Source organism: Vipera berus, assembly GCF_964194415.1.
Source record: "Vipera berus genome assembly, chromosome: 4".
Classification (NCBI taxonomy): Eukaryota; Metazoa; Chordata; class Lepidosauria; order Squamata; family Viperidae; genus Vipera; species Vipera berus.
This window is the reverse complement of record NC_138206.1, coordinates 70,868,005-70,890,157: the sequence shown is the minus strand read 5'-3', so window position 1 is coordinate 70,890,157 and position 22,153 is coordinate 70,868,005. Positions and strand designations below refer to the sequence as shown.

Here is a 22,153-nt window from a genome sequence, read left to right as displayed (position 1 = left end):
AAGCCATTTAGGGCTTTATATGTCATTACCAGCACCTTGAATCTCACCCGGAGGGCAACCGGAAGCCAATGCAGCTCACGGAGTAGAGGTGTTACATGGGAGTATCGGGAAACCCCCATCACAACTCGTGCGGCCGCATTCTGCACCAGTTGAAGCCTCCGAGTGGTCTTCAAGGGCAGCCCCATGTAGAGAGCGTTGCAGTAGTCTAAACGGGAGGTCACGAGCGCATGAGTGACTGTGCGTAGGGCATCTTGGTCCAGATAGGGACGCAACACCTCACCCCCCATTATTAAAGGTGGAATAGTTTGGTTAGCCCGAGATGCCGATATGTAAAGCCACTCAGTCTTGGCAGGATTGAGACGAAGCCTGTTTCTCCCCATCCAGACCTGGACCGCCTCCAGGCAACGGGACATCACGGCGAGGGCATCGCTGGGTTGGTTCAGGGTGGAGAGAAAAAGTTGGGTATCATCAGCATAATGATGATACCCCACCCCGAAACCACGAATGACCTCACCCAGCGGCTTCATATAGATGTTGAACAGGAGGGGCGAGAGAACCGACCCCTGAGGGACTCCACAAGTGAGAGGCCTCGGGGTGGATCTCTGCCCTCCTGTCAACACCGACTGCGAGCGGCCTAAGAGGTAGGAGGAGAACCACCGTAAAACGGTGCCTCCCAATCCCAGCCCCCTGAGCCGTCACAGTAGGATACCATGGTCGATGGTATCGAAAGCCGCTGAGAGATCTAATAGGACTAGGACAGAAGAGCAACCCCTGTCCCGAGCCCACCAGAGATCATTCACCAGCGCGACCAGTGCCGTCTCCGTGCTGTGACCGGGCCTGAAACCCGATTGGTATGGGTCCAGATAATCAGTTTCCTCGAGGAACAGAGGAAGCTGATGTGCCACCACGTTCTCGACAACCTTCGACAGAAAGCGAAGGTTGGAGACTGGATGATAGTTATTTAAAACAGCCGGGTCCAGGGCAGGCTTTTTGAGGAGGGGTCTCACCACCGCCTCCTTCAAGGCGGCAGGGAAGACGCCCTCTTTCAAAGAAGCAGTTATTACTGCCTGGAACCAGCCTCGTGTCCCCTCCCGAGCCGCATAAACCAGCCAGGAGGGGCACGGATCCAACAAACAAGTGGTGGAGCTCAGCCTCCTCATGATCCTGTCCACATCATCAGGGGAAACAGGATCGAACTCAGTCCAGATAACATGCTCAGGACCGTCCGATTCCTCCACGTCAGACTCCACCCAGTCAGAGTCCAAACCGGCCCGGATCTGAGCAATTTTGTCCGTCAGATGATGACTAAATTCCTCGGCCCATCCTTGCAAGGGATCCTCCCTCACCTCCTGGTTAAGAAGGGAGCGAGTCACTCTAAACAAGGCGGCCGGGCGATTATCTGCGGACGCGATGAGGGCGGTGAAGTAGTTAGCCCTCGCTGTCCTTATCGCAGCAAGATAAGACCTTATAAAGGTTCTTAACTGCAATCGGTCAGATTCGGAACGGCTGGACCTCCAATCGCTCTCTAGACCCCGTCTCCGACGTTTCATCTCTCGGAGCTCCACAGAAAACCATGGAGCCCAACGGGATCTGCGACGGGTCAGAGGTCGCAAGGGTACAACACAGTTGAGTGCCTCAGTGGCCACCCTTTCCCAGGCATCCACCAAGACATCAGCTGGGCTGTGAGTGAGGGTGGTAGGTATAGACCCAAGCGCCATCTGGAACCATTCAGGGTTCATTAGGCGCCTGGGGCGGAACCATCTGGTTGGTTCCGCAGCGGGGGGTGGCATAACGGAAGACCAGCCGCAGGAGATGATGGTCGGACCATGACAGGGGAGTAACAACCGGTAAACACCCTCCCAAATCATCCAATCACTGTCCAGACAGGAACACCAGGTCGAGAGTGTGACCCCTCACATGAGTCGGGCCTTTAATTACTTGATTCAGGTCCATGGCCGTCATGGAGGCCATGAACTCCCGGGCTAGCTCCGATGACCCTCCCAGGGAAGGCAGGTTGAAGTCACCCAGCACTATGAGCCTGGGGAACTCCACTGTCAACCCTGAGAGGGTGTTGAGCAGCTCGGGCAGAGTAGTTGCTTGTTGTAAGCAACAAGCCCATCTGAACCCGAGAACCACATCTCAGGAGGAGGGACTCACTCCCACCAATCTGGACAATGGTGGTCTCCCGCGGACATAAAGTCTCCCTGATAACCACCACCACCCCACTGCCCCTGCCCTGAGCCCGTGGCTGGTGTAGCACACGGAAACCTGGGGGGCATAATTCAATCAGAGGGATTCCTCCCTCTGAGCCCAACCAGGTTTCCGTAATGCATGCCAGATCCGCGCGTTCCTCCTCGATCAAGTCTCGAACGAGGGGAGCCTTATTAACAACGGACCTGGCGTTAAGGTAAACCAGCCTGAGCTCAGGGGCCTGGTCACCCTCACCCCTGGGTAAAAGGGTGCTAATCAGAGGGTCAGAGCGCGTCACCGCTTGCAAGCAGCGGGGGCGCGATCCCGAATGTCAATACAGCCTTCCGTGCATACATCTGCTGCCGTTCCCTATCGTCGTGGGGATTTGAAGCCCCACCCCAGTACACACAGAACCACCAGCCATAGGCTGTGGGGCCAAGTATACTGGTTGCTGGGCAGCTTGTCGATCCCAGAGCTGTGGTCATACCACTGTCCAGAATCCTCTCTGCTGGACCCCTGAACATGTGGGCCAATGCTGCCACTGTGGGCTTGGTTGGCACCCAGGGCGTGACATCTCTGCCAACTGGGGAGTAGGAGATGCAGCGTGAGCTTCAGCAGCAGGACTGAGGCTCCAGCAAGAGGGGGGAAGCGACAGGTAAGGTTTTGCCTTCCCCCCATCAAACAGGTAAGGTTTTGCCTTCCCCCCCCATAGAACGCATGCACTGTGTGGTAGGAGCCACTTCTTTGACTTCCAGTTGGTCAAATTTCTCCTTCAGCTGTTGAACTGAGGGCCTATGGACTGCCGTCAGGTACTTCGCAAAGTCGTTCTATCCAGTCAACCCCTTCTTAGGTGCTGCAGATGAAGGACAGAATCAGTAAGAGCTCCTCTTCAGCAGTCTTAGGGTGCTTCTGCACTGAGGAGCTGCCTCTGCCTGTGAAAATCTGCCAGGAGCATAGTCTCCTCCTGTGGCACCAACTTTCTAGATTGGATTACCTGGGGCTTAGGCTGTGACCCTGCCAGTAGCACTTCTTTGGTAGCCAGAGCAACCACCTGCACCTCTACAGCCAAAACTCCGCTGCAATCAGTGATGGATTCATCTTTCTTCTCCATCTCAAAATCTTCACTGAATCTTTGCTGTCCTCCCAAAGGCAGTGGGTAAGTAGCTGAGCCTCAGTACCCCAAGGAAAACAAAGGTTTTTGGGGGATTTGGTTTAATGTCATGGTTCTGATCGATAGAGCCAAATAAATCAGAAGTTCGAGGCTACAGGCTTCCTCAAAGAACATGTTTATTGGATACAAAATATCGGCACGGTCAAAAGTGAAATCAAGTCTAAAGGTCCATCCAAAGAGTTACACTATTACAAAGTTAAGTTCCTACCCCAGTGCTGTGCAGTCAGCTATGTTCCCCAATAGAATAGTTTGGCGGGCTCTCTAACACACAGCCCAACCCCCTAGCATTACTAATTGGTTCCCACAGGACAGAGAATTGTTTATACTTGCAAAGATCCTCCACACCCCCTCCCATTCATGTGGCAATCTAGAACGAGCAAGATGGCTGCAGCCAGGTTCATGTAACTTAACATATATGTGTAATATTTACACATATTAATTGGACTTTGAGATTTAATATTTCTGGATTTCCATATTATTTTTGAATGGTATTACATAGAACTGATGAGTGGACAACAGAAATGGATTCTCGATGACCTTGTTGAAAGGAAAGAGAACAACTGTTCTTAGATATTAAGAAGATGTATGTTTTTACCATATTTTTTTAACTCTGTATTTGCTATCTAATGTTACTTGTAATTTATGAACAGGTTGTTCAGAGATGTAGAATATGTATGAGCTAATATAATGAAATATGGTATTCATTTACTGAAACTATTTTATATATATTTGTATATACGTATACATGCATGAAAAGCCTTATTTATTTATTTATTTTATTATTAGACTTATATACTGCCCTTCTCCCGTAGGACTCAGGGCGGTTCACAAGGTTTTTTAAAAGAAAACAATACCACAATTACAAAAATTAAAACAATTAAAATGATTATATTAAACCATGAATATAAAAATCCTAATTAAAAACCAATTAAAACCCCAATTAATACCCTCAGTCCAGGCCAGAAAGCTCGAAGAGCCAGGTCTTCAGGTCCCGGCGGAATAAGCGGAGGTCAGGGGCAGTCCTAAGCTCTACAGGCAGCTGGTTCCAAAGGGCTGGCGCACCCACAGAGAAGCCCCTCCCCCTGGGTATTGTCCGCCGGCAATCTTTTACCGGCGGTACCCTGAGAAGACCCTCCCTGTGGGAGCGCACAGGACGAAGAGAACTTGATGCCGGCAGCATGTATATACCGTATATACTTGAGTATAAGCCGAATTTTTCAGCCCACTTTTTGGGCTGAAAAATTCCACTTCGGCTTATACTCGTCAACAAAAAAACTTACCGAGGACTTGTGCGCGGCCGAGGCTTTGGTGCTTCCGGGATCGCGCGCACCTCTCCCAAGCCACCGCCATCCGGAGACCTGCCGAAGTTTGGGGAGGTTTGGGGAGGTGCGCGCGCACCTCCCCAAACCTCCCCAAACGTCGGCAGGTCTCCGGACCTCCGCGCCCTGCCTGCCTGCTTCTTTCCGCTGCGCGCACCTCCCCAAACCTCCCCAAACTTCGGCAGGTCTCCGGACGGCGGCGGCTTGGGAGAGGTGCGCGCGATCCTGGAAGCACCGAAGCCTCGGCCGCGCGCAAGTCCTCGGTAAGCTCCGGGCGGTCACTTGCTTCGCGTCTCCTGAGGGAAGGGGGGGAGACTGGAGCGGGCGTGTTTCCTCGCCTGCTGGGCGCCGCGATTTGCCCGGGGAACGCGCGGGCCCCGAATGGCAGCGTGGAGCGAGGAAGCGGACAGCCAGGGCTTCCCCGAGAGCCGCGGCCACACAGGGTATTCCTGTGTATTCAGGCTTGCAAAATGGCGGATCGAGCCTCTGCTGGCGGCAGAGGCTTGCAGAGCGCGGATCCAGCCTCCGCCGGTGGCGGAGGCTTGCAGAACGGCGGATCGGCTTATACTCGAGTCAATAACTTTTTCCAGTTTTTGGGGGTGAAATTGGGGGTCTCGGCTTATACTCGAGTTGGCTTATACTCAAGTATATACGGTATTCTGTTTTTTTCTTCCTTTTTCTACTGTTTTCCCCCTCTTTTTTCTGATCTGCTTAATTGACACCCATTGCGTTAGCATTTTATTTATTTAAATGTATACTTCCTTTTCTACAGGAGCTCCAGTGGTGTAGGAAGTGCTTTCTCCTTTTATTTTCTTCCTCAAAAATAGCTCTATGAGGTGGCTGACAGAGTGTAATTGGGATAAAGTCAATCAGTGAACTATAGCTTTATAGGCTAGAAGCTGAGTTTCCCTGCTTCTAGGGCACTCCACACTAGTTTTCAATTTTTTAAAGATTTTTATTAAAGTATAAGCCTGATATAAAAATTAGCTATGAATTATTAATGCAAACAATAAATCCCTTTCCTCGCTTTGTCTATTATTATCATAAGGTGGATTGTAAGATATTCAATGACTGTTTTTTCGCAAACTGGGTATGCTTATGTTAATTATTAGTGCAGAAATTATTCTATTTCAGTGAATTAATATTCCTGAATCCTGCTCCACTATAACATTGACTCTGGACGATGAGGGTTGAGATGCAAAATAAATTGAGGGTGCTGGTTTGGGGAAGAAAGTTTCATAATATTCCACTTTAGCAGCATTTTGCCCAAGCAGCCATGTATATTAAAAAAGAAATGCTCATGAAAAAACATTTAATATAGGTCTGAAAAATATCATCTTTAAAAGGTGAAAAAATATTCATGATGGTAATCTTTGATACTTTAACTTACCCCTCAATCTTGCATATTTATTTTTCAGTTCAACATAACTTTCGTATAAAGGCCTCATCTTCTTGCCAACATCAGCTCTCCAGCCTTCCCAGGCCCACAACCTCTCTGAGTAATTCCAGTTATTTTCCATTATGTGATCCAAACCTGTCACCATAAAATCAGGTTAGTTCCCATTGTTTCCTCATTACTAGCACCAGTCTTATGGTTTGGAGTGACATACAACAAACCAGAAATAATACAAAAAAAAGTTAGAAATACAAAATAGATGTATACAAATAGAGGCACATCTGTGTGTCAATCATTGGAACTGAAAGCTCATTAAAAAGGGAAGGTTTTCACAATCTTTCTGAATACAAGAAGGGAAGATGCCATTTGACCCATCAGGTTAACATATTTCATAAAACAGGCTACCACAAAAAATGCTGACTCATATGATGTTTGGATGGAGAAGGGATTCTTAACAAGCCTGCCTGAGAGGTCTGAATCAGATAGTCAGGAATTGGCCAAGGAGGTGCCTGATATAACTTCTTTAGTCTATGCAAGCTCAAAAGAATATCAGATCATTTTATAGATCATCTTACCTTGCACCTGCTGTGGATTCTATTCAATTGACATGTAAGTCATCACTAATACAGACAATTTTACACACACACACTTACCCAACTTATCTCCAGATGCTGTGTTTTGCCTATTTTTCCCCATTAGTGTCCAGATAACCCTAAACTAGTCACTTCCATAACATAACTCATCTGCTCTGAAGTCAAGGCCAGATCCAGTGTATGCTTAGCCATGTATCTTAGGGCTGCAATTACTTCATGGTCATGAATTTACAAGCTGCACTAAACTCTCCCCTGGGATATGGATATTGAAGTCACTTAAGATTTTGGGAACTCCTATCCCAGCCTGAGATGCACCCAAGATCTCATGATGAGCCATATTGGATAGCTAAGAAGACTGTACAGGAACAACAACCTGAATTTATACAGTACAGTTCCCTGCGCCGCCGCCCCCCCCCCACCAAAAAAAAAACAACCATTGGAATTAGTCAGTCTTAGGGCAGTGCTGCTCACAATTGCTAGAAACTCAAGAATTACCAGTTACCTACTTCCTAAACTTTGGTGTTAACACCTGATCCTGGCCCTGAAAACCGAGAGGACAGACCTGTAATTAGCCTAACCTGATCCCATTGAAACTTGCTTGGTCTGCACATTTGTTCACCAGCATATTATAAATGGATGCTGTCTTATTTCATACAGATCTGACATTTACTAGTAGCAACTGTAAAGCAAGGATCTCTGGCAGTTTGGCTACATGTCACCAGGTTGGAGCCACTGATTTAGAAGAAGGGCTTTGCACTAGATCCTCTTTGTCCTGTAGAAAGTCATCACCCTTCCCCCAGAGAATGAAATATTTTAGGGAATATTACAAGAGGCAAGATAGAATATTTCCCCCAAATGAGAAATGGAGAAAAAAAATCTTAACAAAGGCAGAAAGCTGAGGAGACCAATCCTTAGAAATGGAGATTTTATAATCCAGTCAGAAAAACTGGGGCCACACTATTTATAAGCAAAACGCCTTCAGCCACAGCTCCCACAGAAGGCTGGAGCTGATGGGATTAGAAAAACAAAGACTCCTAAAATCTACATTCCCAACCCAGGTCCAAGGACAGGATATGACCTCCAAGCCACAATGAGAGTCAGGCAACAATAATTCAAATACCAAAATGGTACACTCAAGCACAGGTCAAAGTACATTTCACAACAGATATCTCAAACACAAAACCCCAAAGAATGTATAAAAACCCACCTACTCTCAAATCCATTTTGTCAGCTGTCCCAGAACTTCATGCTATTGTTGGTTCTGCCCATCAATAAACAAGAACCTTTCCTAAGCATTCAGCCTCCATTTTTTTCTCCCAGCTTGGAACTGGACCTGATTTTCCTATCAACAGTCCTATAATCATACCTCATCCACTTTTTCTAATTCTAGTATGAGCATTTTTCAGCCTTCCCAACAATCACCCAGAGTGTGATTTAAAATGGGGATTTGCATATAGTATTAGTGGTGGAATCTCAATTGTACAAATACTTCAGAAAACGAAGCCTCAAATGATGTTTTCATGCTTGTAAAATGTGCAATGCTGGTTTAGATAGATCATTGATGAAATGCACAGTTCCTTTCCCTGCATTTGACCCAAAATTGAATATATAAGATACAGTTGATAATCTCTTACTGTATGCATGAGTTCTGATCAAATAAATAAATTAGAGGAAAAGACTTCTTAGATTTCCTTTCTTTTTCTTTTCTCTTAAAATTTCTACATTTAATTTGTTCTGCTTACTACTTATTTTTTCTGCAACAATTTGAAAAATATTGCTTATCTAAGGAATTAATATGTGTAATGTGTAAGTCTAGATGTATACATATATACATATACTCCTTAATTAAACTATACATACATATATATGTATATGCATATATATGAAAAATGCAATTGAATTCTTCTAGTTTAGCATGAAACATAATGCCAATAGTGCCATTAAGAAACAGAGCTATAATAAACAAAAATACCCAAACAAACCCATTTTGGAATGTTAAGAGAGATGCCGTTAATTTCACTTCCAGGAGGAGATGCCACATGGCAGACACCACAGCAGAGTAGGCCAATGGTGGGATTCAGCCAGTTCAGCAGAACCTACACCTAACGTAGATTCAGTTCAGAGAACTGGTTGTTAAAATGGCACTTGAAAAAAGTGGAGTCCGTGTGCATAGCTGCCTCATGCTTGCCCTGCATCTGCCATGCTCTTCATGGCACACTGCAGCTGATCCGAGATGGCTGGCCAGGCACAGAAGTGCAGCTGAAAATAGCAGAGTCTTGTGTGTGTGCCTGCTACATGCTCACCTAAAATACTGTGAGGATTGTTGTGCTGATTGCACCAGTTCCACCACTTGCAGCAGGAGGCCGCAAGGCTCATCATGCTGATGGTGCACTGAGCCTCACAGCCTCCTGCAGCAAGTGATGGCATCACTGCGATGAACCTCACAGCATCCTGCTGCGAGCATTGGCAGTGGCGTTATTGGTGCAATGAGCCTTGAGGCCTGTAGCCATGAGCAGTGGCATCGGCGTGATCGTTGCAATGACCCTCGTGGTGTCCTGCCATGAGCAGCGGTGGCAGCATGATTGTTGTAATGAGCCTTGAGGCCTGCACCCATGAGCGGAGGCACCAGCGCAATTGCTACAATGAACCTCAAAGTGTCCTGCCACAAGCAACGGTAGCAGCACTATCATTGCAATGAGCCTCGAGGCCTGCAGCCATGAGTGGCAGCACTGGCACAATCGCCACAATTGGCATGATGAGCCTCATGGCATTGGTGCGATCGGTGGAATGAGCCTCAAGACCTGCAGCCATTAGTGGTGGCACCAGCACGATTGGTGCACTGAGCTTTGCGGCCTCCTGCAGCAAATGGCAGCACCAGTGCAATCCATCATTAGCCTCGTGGTGTCTTGCCATGAGCAGTGAGCGATGGTACTGGAGCAATCAGCACACTACAGCTTATCCAAGGCATGGAGAGCACAGCTGAGCGCATATCAGAAAGGCGAGCAGAAGCCCCTGCAGCAGCCCGCCAGAATTAAGAAGGGTGGCTGAAAACAGCAGTCTGTGTGTGCCTGCTATGCATTCACCCATCATCTGTGCTCTCCATGCCTCAGATCAGCTGCAGTGTGCCGTGGAGAGCATGGTTGAGTCAGGCAAGGTAGGTGCACACACAGACTCTGCTGTTTTCAGCAGCCCTTCTTACCTCCTCTGCCAACTCTCTCCACGCCTTGGACAGACTCGCAGGCAACGGGCACTGGGTTGCGGCGGCGCCTTCAGCCCGGGCACCGCCGGAGCCACCCGAGCACCCTCCCCCTCTCCCGGGACCTCCAAACCTCTGCGTTTGATGAATGCAGCAGCTCTTCAAATGTGGAGGCGGAGGTTTGGGGAGCTGCGCAGCTCTCTAAACCGCCACTGCCCCGTTTGCAGAGCTGCTGCATTCCTCCGCGTTTGAAAGAAACACGAACGAACGCAGCAGCTGTGCAAAGAGGACGGTAGCAGTTTGGAGAGTGCATGCGCACCTCTCCAAACCACCGCCGTCCCATTTGGAGACCTGCCGCACTCGTCAAACATGGACGAACGCGGCAGCTGTGCAAACGGGACGGCGGCAGTTTGGAGAGTGCGCGCGCACCTTTCCAAACAGCCGCTGTCCCGTTTGGAGACCTGCCGCGTTCGTTCATGTTTGACGAGCACGGCAGACCTCCGAACGGGACGGCGGCGGTTTGGAGAGGTGCGCGCGCACTCTCCAAACCGCTGCCACTCGTTGGGAGACCTGCCGCGCTCACCAAACATGGACGAACGTGGCAGCTGTGCAAACGGGCCGCAGCAGCTTTCCCAACGAACAGCGCCACTGCCCGTTCGGGCGGAGGTGCGCGTGCACCTCTCCAAAGGTTTGGAGAGGTACGTGCGCACCACTGCCTGTTCGAAGAGGTGCGCACGCACTGGGCGACTGGGAGCCACAGGAGACGGCTGAAAGAGTCGCATGCGGCTCCGGAGCTGCGGGTTGCCGACCCGTGTCCTAGGACATGCCAGATATAATCCCCTGATATATGGGACCTCCAGCATGCTTTCTCTGCCAGACCTGATGAGGTAGGCTGATGTAATCAGAAACAGGCGGTCCCTCAGATAACCTGACCCAAGATACTTGTTTATAGATCTTACCTGGTTCTAAGGGCAAACAGTTATAATGATCATCTTGCTTGCACACAGTCCCAGTGCTGTACATGGTACTCATTTTACGTAAAACAGTATCCAGCTGTAAATTAAATGAGGAAAAGCTTCGTTTGAAAGTAGCATAAAACAGTACCTTTATTCAAAAATCACCAAGGGAAGATAATTTATAGCTTAGTAGAGTGATAGGGTCCATAACCTTCAAAAAGAGCCTTCATACCTGCATGGATTAATTTGGGGTGATGCTGCTGATGATATTATTACTACTACTATATGTATGCCTTACTGGAATGAAGGAAGAACAGCAATCATTTGGTACATAACACCTGGGTTGAATGTAGCATAGAGGTGGTATATGATATTTGGTAACATACTTGGTCTTTTGTAAATGAATCTGTTGGCCCATTCTGGAGCAAACGAATCTGGAGCCTGATGGTTTCATTAGTAATCTGATTCACATCGAACATGCTAGCATTCCTTGAGGCTTCTTCATAAAATTTGGAGAATATCTTGTCTTTTTCATGCTAAAAAAAAAGATTAGAATTTTGAGTTAGGCTCATTCAGAACTGAACTGAGGATTCAGATCCCCCCCCCACTTTTCCCGTCTCTTTTTAATTACATGCAGTGCATTAAGGATTTGAAAGTTGATGCAAGTCTGTTTCATGGCCAGGTTTGGAGAGTAGATATCTGCCCTGCCAGTTATATGTCTAGATTTGCAATTTAAAAACATTCCCATATATGTGCTGGTACTAAGGGAAGGAATTTGCTTGTTTTTGAAAATGTACAGGGTGCAGGGCACTCTTTTTTTCCAATGAAAATTATAATCAGTCTATGCTTCTTCTGTAACACTTCCTAAATAACCAACTAAATTCTAGAGAGCATTTAGGAAAACATTACAGAAATGGAAAAGAAAGGGAAAGATGTTCAATCATTTTTCAAAAATAAGTCTGATTTCTTTTTAAAGGAAAACACTAAGATTAATGAAACTTCTCTCTCCTGGCCACCATGTGGCTAGTTCTGTTTGGAGTACATAAATGCATACATATTCTACCCATCCAATTCAGTAGCTGCTCTGGGTCCTGTCAGTCAAGGAATGTCAGCTGGCAGGGATCAAGAGATGTGTCTTCTCTGCTATAGCCCTGGCCCTCCCTTCAGAGATCAGGATGACCCTGATTCTGCTGGCCTTTTGTAAGGCCAGGAAGACTTGGTTGTGTTCCCGGGACTAAGGCCCTAAGTGCATCAAAGGCCCGATTTCTTCACTGTATCAATGGCAATAGTTCTATTTATTTTATATTATTTTAATTGTTTTTAATTTATTTTTATGTTTCATATATCCTGCCCATAGTCACTTGTTGTGATGGGCAGCTAGACAAAGCATATAAATAAATAAGCAAATAAGCAAGAATGTATAGGTCGAAAATCAGCAGTGGTTTCATGTTTGGAAGCCCTTGTGAGCTTGGCCATGATGTCAATGGGTTAGAGAATAATATATACAGCGCACTCAGAAAGTATTCAGACCCCTTTCACTTTTGTTAATTTTGTTATGCTGCAGTCTGATTCCACAGTTGTTGAAATTCATTTTTTCTCATTAATCTACACTTAGTATCTCATAATAACAAAGTGAAAACAGAATTTTAGAAATGTCTGTAAATTTATTAAAAAGAAAAAGCTGAAATATCACATTTGCATACCGGTAAGTATTCAAACCCTTCAAGGTACAAGACAGGGGTGCCCCCTGTCACCATTATTGTTTGTTTTAACATTGGAGATCTTATTGATTAAAATTCGGGAATCAACTAAAATAAAGGGAATAAAAATAAAGCAGAATGATTATAGGTTAAGGGCATTTGCGGATGACTTGGTTGTTACATTATCTCAACCGATTCAATCGGTTATAGATTTGATGGAAATCATAATACAATATGGCAAAGTTTCGGGTTTTAAGGTAAATAATAATAAGACTAAAATATTATCTAAAAATATGACTATGAATGAAAAGGATATGTTAGTAAAACTGACAGGTTATGAAATTGTGAAAAAGGTTAAATATTTGGGGGTATATATTACAGCTTCTAATGTGAAATTATATAAGAATAATTATGAGATGTTATGGTTAAAAGTCCAAAAGGATTTAAATAATTGGAAAAAATTACAATTATCCTTGTTGGGAAAAATTGCAGCTGTCAAAATGAATGTTTTAGCAAAGTTTCTCTTTTTGTTTCAAATGATACCTATTTTGAAAAAAGATGCTAATTTGGATGAATGGCAGAAGGGTATTAACAAATTTATTTGGGCAGGGGGAAAAACCGAGAGTTAAACTTAAGATTTTACAAGACACTCGGGAAAGAGGAGGACTTAAGGGTACCTAATTTGAAATTATATTATGATGCAGTGGTTTTAACATTGGTTAGTGATTGGCTTAATTTGACCAATAAAAGTATACTTTATCTTGAGGGATGGGATTTATTATATGGGTGGCCTGCATATCTGATTTATGATAAAAAAGTTGATAAGGCTTTTACATCTCATATTTTAAGAAGTGCTTTATTGCGTGTTTGGAGAAAGTATTATTATAAGTTGAATTATAAAATACCAATATGGGGATTCCTGGACATGCAATAGAGGGGGTATCTATGGGTGTGAATTTGGAGATGATTTCTTATAAGCAACTACTTAGATTGGTAGGGAATGATTGGCAACTAAGGTCGGTAGCCGAGTTAAAGCAAGAAAATATCGTACAGTTTTGGTTTCAGTATACTCAATTGCAAGCTAGGTGGAAGTTAGATCAGAAGGTTGGTTTGACATTGATGGATGAAAATTTGGTAAAACAGATCAAAGATCAAACTCAAGCGCATATAAAGAGAATTTATAATGCTTTAATAGAATTGGATTCGGAAACGGAATTGGTAAAGAATTGTATGGTAAAGTGGGCTCAAAATATTCAAGAACCAATTCCATTGGATGTGTGGGAGGTAATTTGGGTTAGTAATGTAAAATTTACTCAAGCCCAAAATTTAAGAGAAAATTTTTATAAAATGTTTTATAGATGGCATTTGGATCCTAAAAAGTTGTCTTGTATGTATTCTAATTTACAGCCCAAATGTTGGAGATGTGGTAGTTTGGATGCTACTTATTTTCATATTTGGTGGACCTGTAGAAATTTAAAAGCTTTTTGGATTAAAATTTGGTGGAACATTCAAAAGATTTTTAGGAGAAAAATCTCCACAATTATTTTTATTGGGTGTTATTACAGATTGTGATACTAAAGAAATTAATTTGATGTTGAATTTGATAACAGCTGCGAGGTTATTGGTAGGGCAATATTGGAAGAAGGACTGTCTGCCTACTATAGAGGAGTGGACGCTTAAAGTGTCAAATTTAGCAGAAATGGCTAAGATTTCTGCTTACTTGAAGGATTATTCACAAGAAAGATACATTTCGGTCTGGAGAAGATGGATAGATTATATTCAGAAAAAATATGGGACTAAAAAGTTCCATTTAGCTTATGAGTAAATTTTAGATTGTTATAATTTTATAATATATATATATATATATATGTATATGTATATGTATATATGTATATGTATATATGTATATGTATATATGTACATATATGTACATATGTACATATATATATATATATATATATATATATATATATATATATATATATATATATATATATAATATTTTTATATTTTAGAGAGTTTGTAATTATGTTATAGGTGGGTTAAAGTGTATTATGTATTTGGTTATTTATATAATTGATTAATGTTACTTAGATTATGATTATTATATATCTGTAACCCTGTAACCAGCTTTGGGAAGTGGGGGAGGGGGAGGGGTTTTTTGAGGGGGTTGGGGATGGGATAATATTGTAACTTTTATAAATCTTTTCAATAAAAAACCCCCTTCAACTCAGTACTTTGTTGAAGCATCTTTGACAGCAATTACAGCCTTGAGTCTTTTTGGGTATGATGCAACAAGCTTGGCACACCTGGATTGGGAGATTTTCTGCCATTCTTCTTTGCCAATCCTCTCAAGCTCAATCAGGTTGGATGGCAACCATCAGTGGACAGCCATTTTCAGGTCCCTCCAGAGATGTTCAATAGAGTTCAAGTCAGGGCTCTGGCTGGGCCACTCTAGGACATGTCCCTAAGCCACTCTGTGTTGTCTTGGTTGTGTGCTTAGAATCATTGTCATTTTGGACAATTCCTTGGGCCCAGTCTGAGGTCCTGAGCACTGTGAAACAGGTTTTCATTAGGATATCACTGTAGTTTGCTCCATTCAGGTTTCCCTCAACCCCGACCAGTCTCCCAGTCCCTGCTGCTGAAAAACACCCCACACAGCATCATGCTGCCACCACCATGCTTCACTGTTGCAATCATATTGGGCAGGGGATGAACGGTGCCTGGTTTCCTCCAGACATAACATTTAGAATTGAGGCCAAACAGTTCAATCTTGGTTTCATCAGACCAGAGAATCTTGTTCCACATAGTCTAAGAGCCTTTCAGGTGCTTTTTTGCAAACTCCAAGCAGGCTTTCATGTGTTTTGCACTGAGGAGAGGCTTCCGTCTAGCCACTCTGTCATAAAGCCCAGATCAGTGGAGGGCTGCAGTGATGGTTGTCCTACTGGAACTCTGTCCCATCTCCACACATGATCTCTAGAGCTCAGTCAGAGTGACCATCAGGTTCTTGGTCATCTCTCTTACTAAGGCCCTTCTCCCCCGATTGTTCAGTGTGACCTGTTGACCAGCTCTTGGAAGAGTCCTGGTTGTGCCAAACCTCTTCCATTTGAGAATTATGGAGGCCACTGTGCTCTTAGGAACCTTCAGTGCAGCAGAAATATTATTGTAGCCTTCCCCAGATCTGTGCCTTGCAATAATCCTGCTCTGAGCTCTGCAGGCAGCTTTTGCTCTGCTATTGTATGCATTGTCAGCTGTGAGGTGTTCTATAGAGAAGTGTATGCCTTTCCAAATCATGTCCGATCAATTTAATTTACCACAGGTCAACTCCAATCAAGATGTAGAAAAATGTCAGCAATGATCAAGAGAAATGGGAGGCATCTAAGCTAAATTTGAAGTGTTGTTGCAAAGGATCTGAATATTTATGCGTGTGATATTTAAGTTTTTTCTTTTTAATAAATTTACAGACAGTACTGAAAAAAATGAATTTCCACAACTGTAGAATTAGGCTGCAGCATAACAAAATTGACAAAAGTGAAGAGGGTCTGAATACGTTCTGAATGCCCTGTATATTTGCTGACTTCGGCCACCTGCTTAGTGTATCACCTTAATTAGAATCAATGGAGATGGGATTTTTAATCCCTGCACGAAAAAAAAAGAGAAGATTGATTTTAAACCAGGAGTTAGGCTCAAAGTTAAGCATCCCTCTATATATACATTTGTTCCAATCTGTATCTGGGCTACTATTTGCTCTTTTATCGGAATAATCAAACCCAAGAAGTGGGACAACATACGAGATGTTGCACATGTCACCTAGTTGGGCCTCATAGTTCCAATAAAAATAAAATAAAATAGATTAAATGGGCTGGAAATCTGCTTACTCAAATTTAAATTTTGTGATGGATATTATAAAATTCTCAAAGTACAAAATTTAAGGCACAAGTTAGCAAAACCCATCTTTCCTCATTGGATGACTTTCTGAGGTATGAACACCTGTTTTTCTTCCAGCTAGTCATTAGAAAAAAATTGCAACATTAAGAAGCATTGTCCACCTTCGTTCCTTCATTTGATAAGCCTGAACTGGACTGTAACCCTGAAAGGTGTTTCCACTCCCCTCCACCATTTGATCTGTATGCTATCCTCAAAAAGTACTGGCAAGAGGACAGCAATAAAATTATATGCTACCAGTAGGAGGAAATCAGAACAGGGCAAAGTTGAATGTCTTGAAGCTCATTACACCCACAGAAAGCTATTGGGATTGCTAATATCAATAAAACTGAAATAATATAAAGAGAATCAATTATGGGTTTAAATAGAACAGCTGTAATTCCAGTGGATCCCTCCCTTCTTCCATGATGTGACCCTCTTTCTACCTGGCATAATTAACTCATGTGAATACTCAAATATCTTAACTTGTCTTTATATATTTTAGCTGAAGCAAAACCAGTGACTCATTTGAAGAAAAACTGAGAAGAAAAACAGATGCTTCACTCACTCTGACTGCCATATATCCCAACAGCACAAAGGGAAATCTCCCTTCCATATGATTTCTGTGTAAATTTTACTGAACAGAGTAGAATAAAGCAAAATATTCTTAAATATTTTAGGGGAAATATCAAGACTAACATTTCTAGATTGCCTCTGATTACAGCCATGAGGGGGCAGTCAAAGGCATAACAGTGCTTTATAATTTAAATCCTTCCATCTGTTTTACAAAATCTGGTCTAGAAAATCATGCAGTTTCTACCTGAAGTAATTAACGCCTTAATCGTTCATTTTTAGCAAACCCACTGTTTTTTCACATTTGTTGTTAGACTGGAATTAGCCTTCAATTGTATTTCAGGTAAACCTCAGGTAGGTTTTATGATGCTGTTAAGTTCAGCATATGCCATTTTACTCTATTGCTTAATGATACTTAGCTTTTTATTTCATTCACCATTCCAGATCATTTTTAATATCCTCTTTTACATTCCCATTTATTTCTTAAATAAACAGCAAATAGTCGTCATAGGTACGCACCATTATTTTGGCATTTTCTTCTGTGATGTTGGTATTATAATTCCATGAAGCGATGGATGCATTATAATACAGATCATCTGCACGGGCATCAAATTGCTTTAAAAACTCTGCAGCCTGCTGGGTCACATCCTGGGCCACAGCCAGAACAACAAGGCTATAAGTAAGGCAGAGCCAGGATAACATATTTCCTTTTAAGTCAAAAAAAGCTGGATGGGTGAAGCTCCTTGAAGAAGGCTTCCTGATCAGTGCTTGTTTCATTAGTGTTTATCCAGTGCTTGGCTATAGAAAAAGAGGAAGAAACCTGTTCACAGGGCATTTTATAGTTTTAATCCAGCAAAGGGACAGAATCTAGAAGGGGGGTGGTTAAAGCCAAGTAAGCAAAAGTCAATAATTAACTTCTGGAGAAAGATAATTATCTGTAAGCATTTTATGGTTTTCTTTTGAAAGGCTTTTACATAAAGTTAATATTTCCCCAGCATCCTGTCAATGATAGAGCTAGTTATCATCTTTTCTGTCACATTTTCTGAGATGAGAACTTGGAGGTTTTAAAAACCTCCTTAGTCAATATGATACAACTAGAAGGTCTGATGCCAAAATGCTGGTTAGCTGCATCAAATAAATATGTGAATTTCAGCATTCCTCGCCTTAGAAGAGTCAGCCAAGTGACTTCCCTCCAACTTTTTTTCCTCAGCTTTTTCTGTCTTTTCCTTTAATAGTTCCACTTCTGGACACAGTCCCTTGGACCTCCTCAGACCCATACCTCCTCTTCCTTTATGAGGTCACTTTTCTGCTTTCCTTTATGAGGAAAATGAGCTGAGCTAACATTTGGCCCTGCCTGTAAGTGGTGTAGCTAATCACTGTCTATGCATCATTACTATGATTGCAAAAAACCCTTGGCTTAGTACCTTATAGATATATAATTGCTGTTTTTGCCTAGAAAAAATTGCTGGCTGAACTCAACTCACCTTTGCCCTCAGCCTTCATGGCCTTCTGCAAGCTGATAATAATCTTCCTTTCCTGGAAGGCATTTCATCTATGCATTGTTGCCTTTCTAAATGTGATTATTTTTTACTATCTATTTTACAGAATAAATGTCTGTTTTGTATATGTTTGTGTGTGTGTGTGTGTGTATAATTTGTAAAGACTATTTTACATTAGCAGTTGATTGTTGGCCATTGTAAATTCTTCAGAAAAGAAGGAATGCTGTTTTAAATGAAATGATTTTTGATCAGAACAGACAGCAGTCTTCATTGTATAGTCATCTCTCCACTGCATTAATTCCAGTTTCCATTAGTGCCCAGTTTATGTCACAAGTAACTTCTAAGTTGGCCTATTTCAGGACAGAAAGCCAAAGGCTCTGCCTTCTTAGTAGTGGAATAATTTGTAATGTGGAAAAACCAGAAGTCTTATTAGTAAGCTAGAGCAGGGCTTTTCAACCTTTTCACCCATTGTACCACTTTTAGGATATGGCAACATCCGAGTACCACCAGTCGCCTAGCAAGGTGTCAAAAACTTGATGACCAAAAAAAAGGAGGTTTTCATTGTTGCGAGCATTTCTGTTGAGGATTGGCAGCAGGGGTGGGGGGTGGGGGTGTTTGGTTTTTATTCCTCCCTCTGCTGGGTGGTTGCAGCAGATTTGGGTCACTTCACATGACCCTGGACACTGTGACGGTCATAAATATGAATCAGTTGCCAAGCATCTGAATGTAAATCACAAGACCCTGGAGATGCTGCAACATTCCAGCTGATTGGTGCTTCTTCTGGGCTCAGCAGAAGTGCCAGGCTCAGCGCCGAGCTCCAGCTGGAGCCTGGCACTGATCCTGGCGCTTCCGCTGAGCCCTGACAGCCCTGCAGCTCCAGCCATCTCTTGCTCAGGCTTGTGCGGTGCTACCACTGGTTCAGCTCATTCCCCTCCCCCACTACCACTTTTCTAGGATGGTCGCGTACCACCTGCCAGGTGCCAATGTACCACAGGTGGTACCTGTACCACTGGTTGAAAAGCCCTGAGCTAGAGATTAAATTTTGGCACAAATACACCATTTACAATTATATCCAGTTGTTTTGCCCAGTGGTAATACAGCATACTAACAAGAATAAACAAATAAAAAATAAAATTAGAACATGCAAATTTAAAGAAGAAAAATGAAATAATTAAAAATGGTGTTGGTACCAGAGGCAGCTTCCCCCAGCTTGGTACCCTTGAAATTGGAGTACAATTCCCAGAATTCCATAAAAGCATCATTCTGACTCTTGATGATATTGAGACCTGTTAGGATTTGGCTCATTGGTGTTGACTATGACGTTATCTGACTTCAGAATAACAAAAGTTAGTGGCTGGGAATTCTGGGAATTATGTCAAAATATAGAATGTGAAATGCAACAATTTTGGGAAGCTGTTAAATATAAGCAACATGTATAAAAATAAATTGTTTTTATTGCCTAGAAATCTATTTAAATACTCATCTTGCACAGTTGATGGAAAGAAACTAAACGTTTGACACAAGGTTTACAGGTTAAATAAATAGCAACTATTTGAATCTGATCTAGGAGTTTATCAAATGGTATTTAATAGTTGTTCTAAGGACATGCCTACCAGGTGTTTGGACTATAATTCCCATTCCCCATAGATATCACAGAAATTGTCTAGGATGTGGGCAATTTTAGTCCAATACATCCTGATGGCATTGCTATATTGGGAACTGCTTAAGTAAACAGACAAGTCATTCAAAATGATTTCCTATTCTACTCTCAGATATTTTGATACTTATTTTGCTTTTCTCTGTTTATGTAATCTGTTTAATTTCTATTTTAATTCCATGAGAAGAACAAAATCAATTGCTAAAGATTAAAAGTAAGAAAGAAAATTACAACCTTTCTAATCTGCCAGTATATTTTTAACCAATATGCTTATCTAGTACATCTTTAGAGCACCAGTCCAAGACATATGGTACTGGAAAAGAGGAACTCTAGCTCATAGGAGGAATTAGATCAATTTATTTTCTAGGTAAAAAATAAAGACTAAATAATTAATTATGTCTGTTCGTATAATACACAAAGCCTGTGAATTAATTGCAACTGTTTAGATTTACCCAAGCTAGAAGCCATGGTTTACAAACTACAGTGCTGGGTTTCTATAACGCACTAAGCCACAAAAAACACACCACATAGCTTAGGACAGTATTGAATTCAGTTTGGTTTATTGCACAGTAGAGAATTAAGGCAGCTCCTTGACACTAACTCCCACTGAAATTAAAGCTATTGATTTCTGAGTAGATTATATTGCTTTTTAGTTGTAGCATTAGAAATTAGTCCCATCACAATAAATAAGATTATCATATATGTTTATCCTAGAGCCAAGCAATTTAGCATTGACCTTAAAGATAAAAGCAATAGGCAGAATGCTAATAGTCTTTTGGTATGTATTGCCTGATTCATCCATTTGCCTTCACAAATTCCAAGCACTGCTTGATGGCAAGATTTTCTACAGAGTGATCTTATACAAGAATGGATGGCATGAGTTTTCAAAGTTTGCAACATATGTAATGGTTAGAGTTGAATCTCACCTCAACTCACTTCAAATGACATCTTTAAACTTGATCAGACCAAAATTCTCCTTTGGCAAATATCACTGGAAAATGAGGAAAGGCTTCCAATGTTACTACCTAGGAACAAATATAGAAAGGATTAGGATAAATTCAGATTCCATTCAGGGTATGAGAAATTTTTTGTTTTTTTTTTCCTGATTTCATTATAAACACAAGATATTCCTATTTATAAATAATTAGATCCAAGGAAAAAAATCACTCAGTGATTTTGTTAATATAACTTTGACAGTATATTGCAGATTTTAAATTCAGAAATGTTAATGATCTAGGTAAACTGAGAAGATTAGAGTATAATCTCTGCTGCCATAACTCCCTGAAAATATTTAATTTAATCAACAGACTAGCAAACAACAGAATACTATAGTGTTGTTAGTTTTGGAAAGGTTTTTTTTTGCACTATTCTTAGCATTAAAAGAGTTGTTACTAATTCATAACAATTCCCTACCTATTTCATAGTTTTTGAACTTTAAGAGGCTTAGATTCTTAATTCTGTTGTAATCCATTGTTCAAAAATCCAAAATATATTATATTCTCCACTCAATATTGAACTTTGATGCATGTTCTATTATTCTATCTATATTCTATCTATTCTGTATTCTACTTATCCAACTGGTTGGTGGCCCTGATAAAATATGCCAAAATAAACACACTTATTACATCACTGGAGGAGAAAAACCTTAATTATTGAAGCATTATAAAACTTTGCACAGTAGGTTTGTACAAAGACCCTAGTGGGAGAATATATTTTGTAATAACATCTGTAATAGTCTAGCCATACAGATGTCCAAGAAGACATTGTAAATACAGCCTTAAGTGTACCATTTGTTATTATATTTTGTTGTTGCTTTGGTGCCCATTGAAGTGAATAGACTCCTATGGTAGCAGGAGTTGGCTTGTATGTTAGAAGAAAGCAGCTCACATTTTTCACGCCATAAAATAATAGAAAAGGTGAAGATATGAATAAATCATAATAAGAAAGCTTCTAGGGCCTTGCATCACTGATTCATCCAA

The 22,153-nt window shown here is 42.2% G+C and overlaps 1 protein-coding gene across 1 annotated transcript in view; it reads right to left on the bottom strand.

Annotated features, from left to right (window-relative positions):
* Positions 1-17,720, bottom strand: part of ACE2 (angiotensin converting enzyme 2) — a gene marked incomplete at both ends in the record, with an annotated part of 42,663 nt that extends 24,943 nt beyond the window's left edge. Inside the window, 4 exons of the mRNA XM_081326375.1 lie at positions 6,071-6,214; positions 10,825-10,918; positions 11,208-11,357; positions 17,538-17,720. Coding sequence (XP_081182501.1) covers positions 6,071-6,214; positions 10,825-10,918; positions 11,208-11,357; positions 17,538-17,720 — 571 coding nt within the window. The remainder of the gene's footprint in view (positions 1-6,070; positions 6,215-10,824; positions 10,919-11,207; positions 11,358-17,537) is intronic.
* Positions 17,721-22,153: the final 4,433 nt, after the last annotated feature.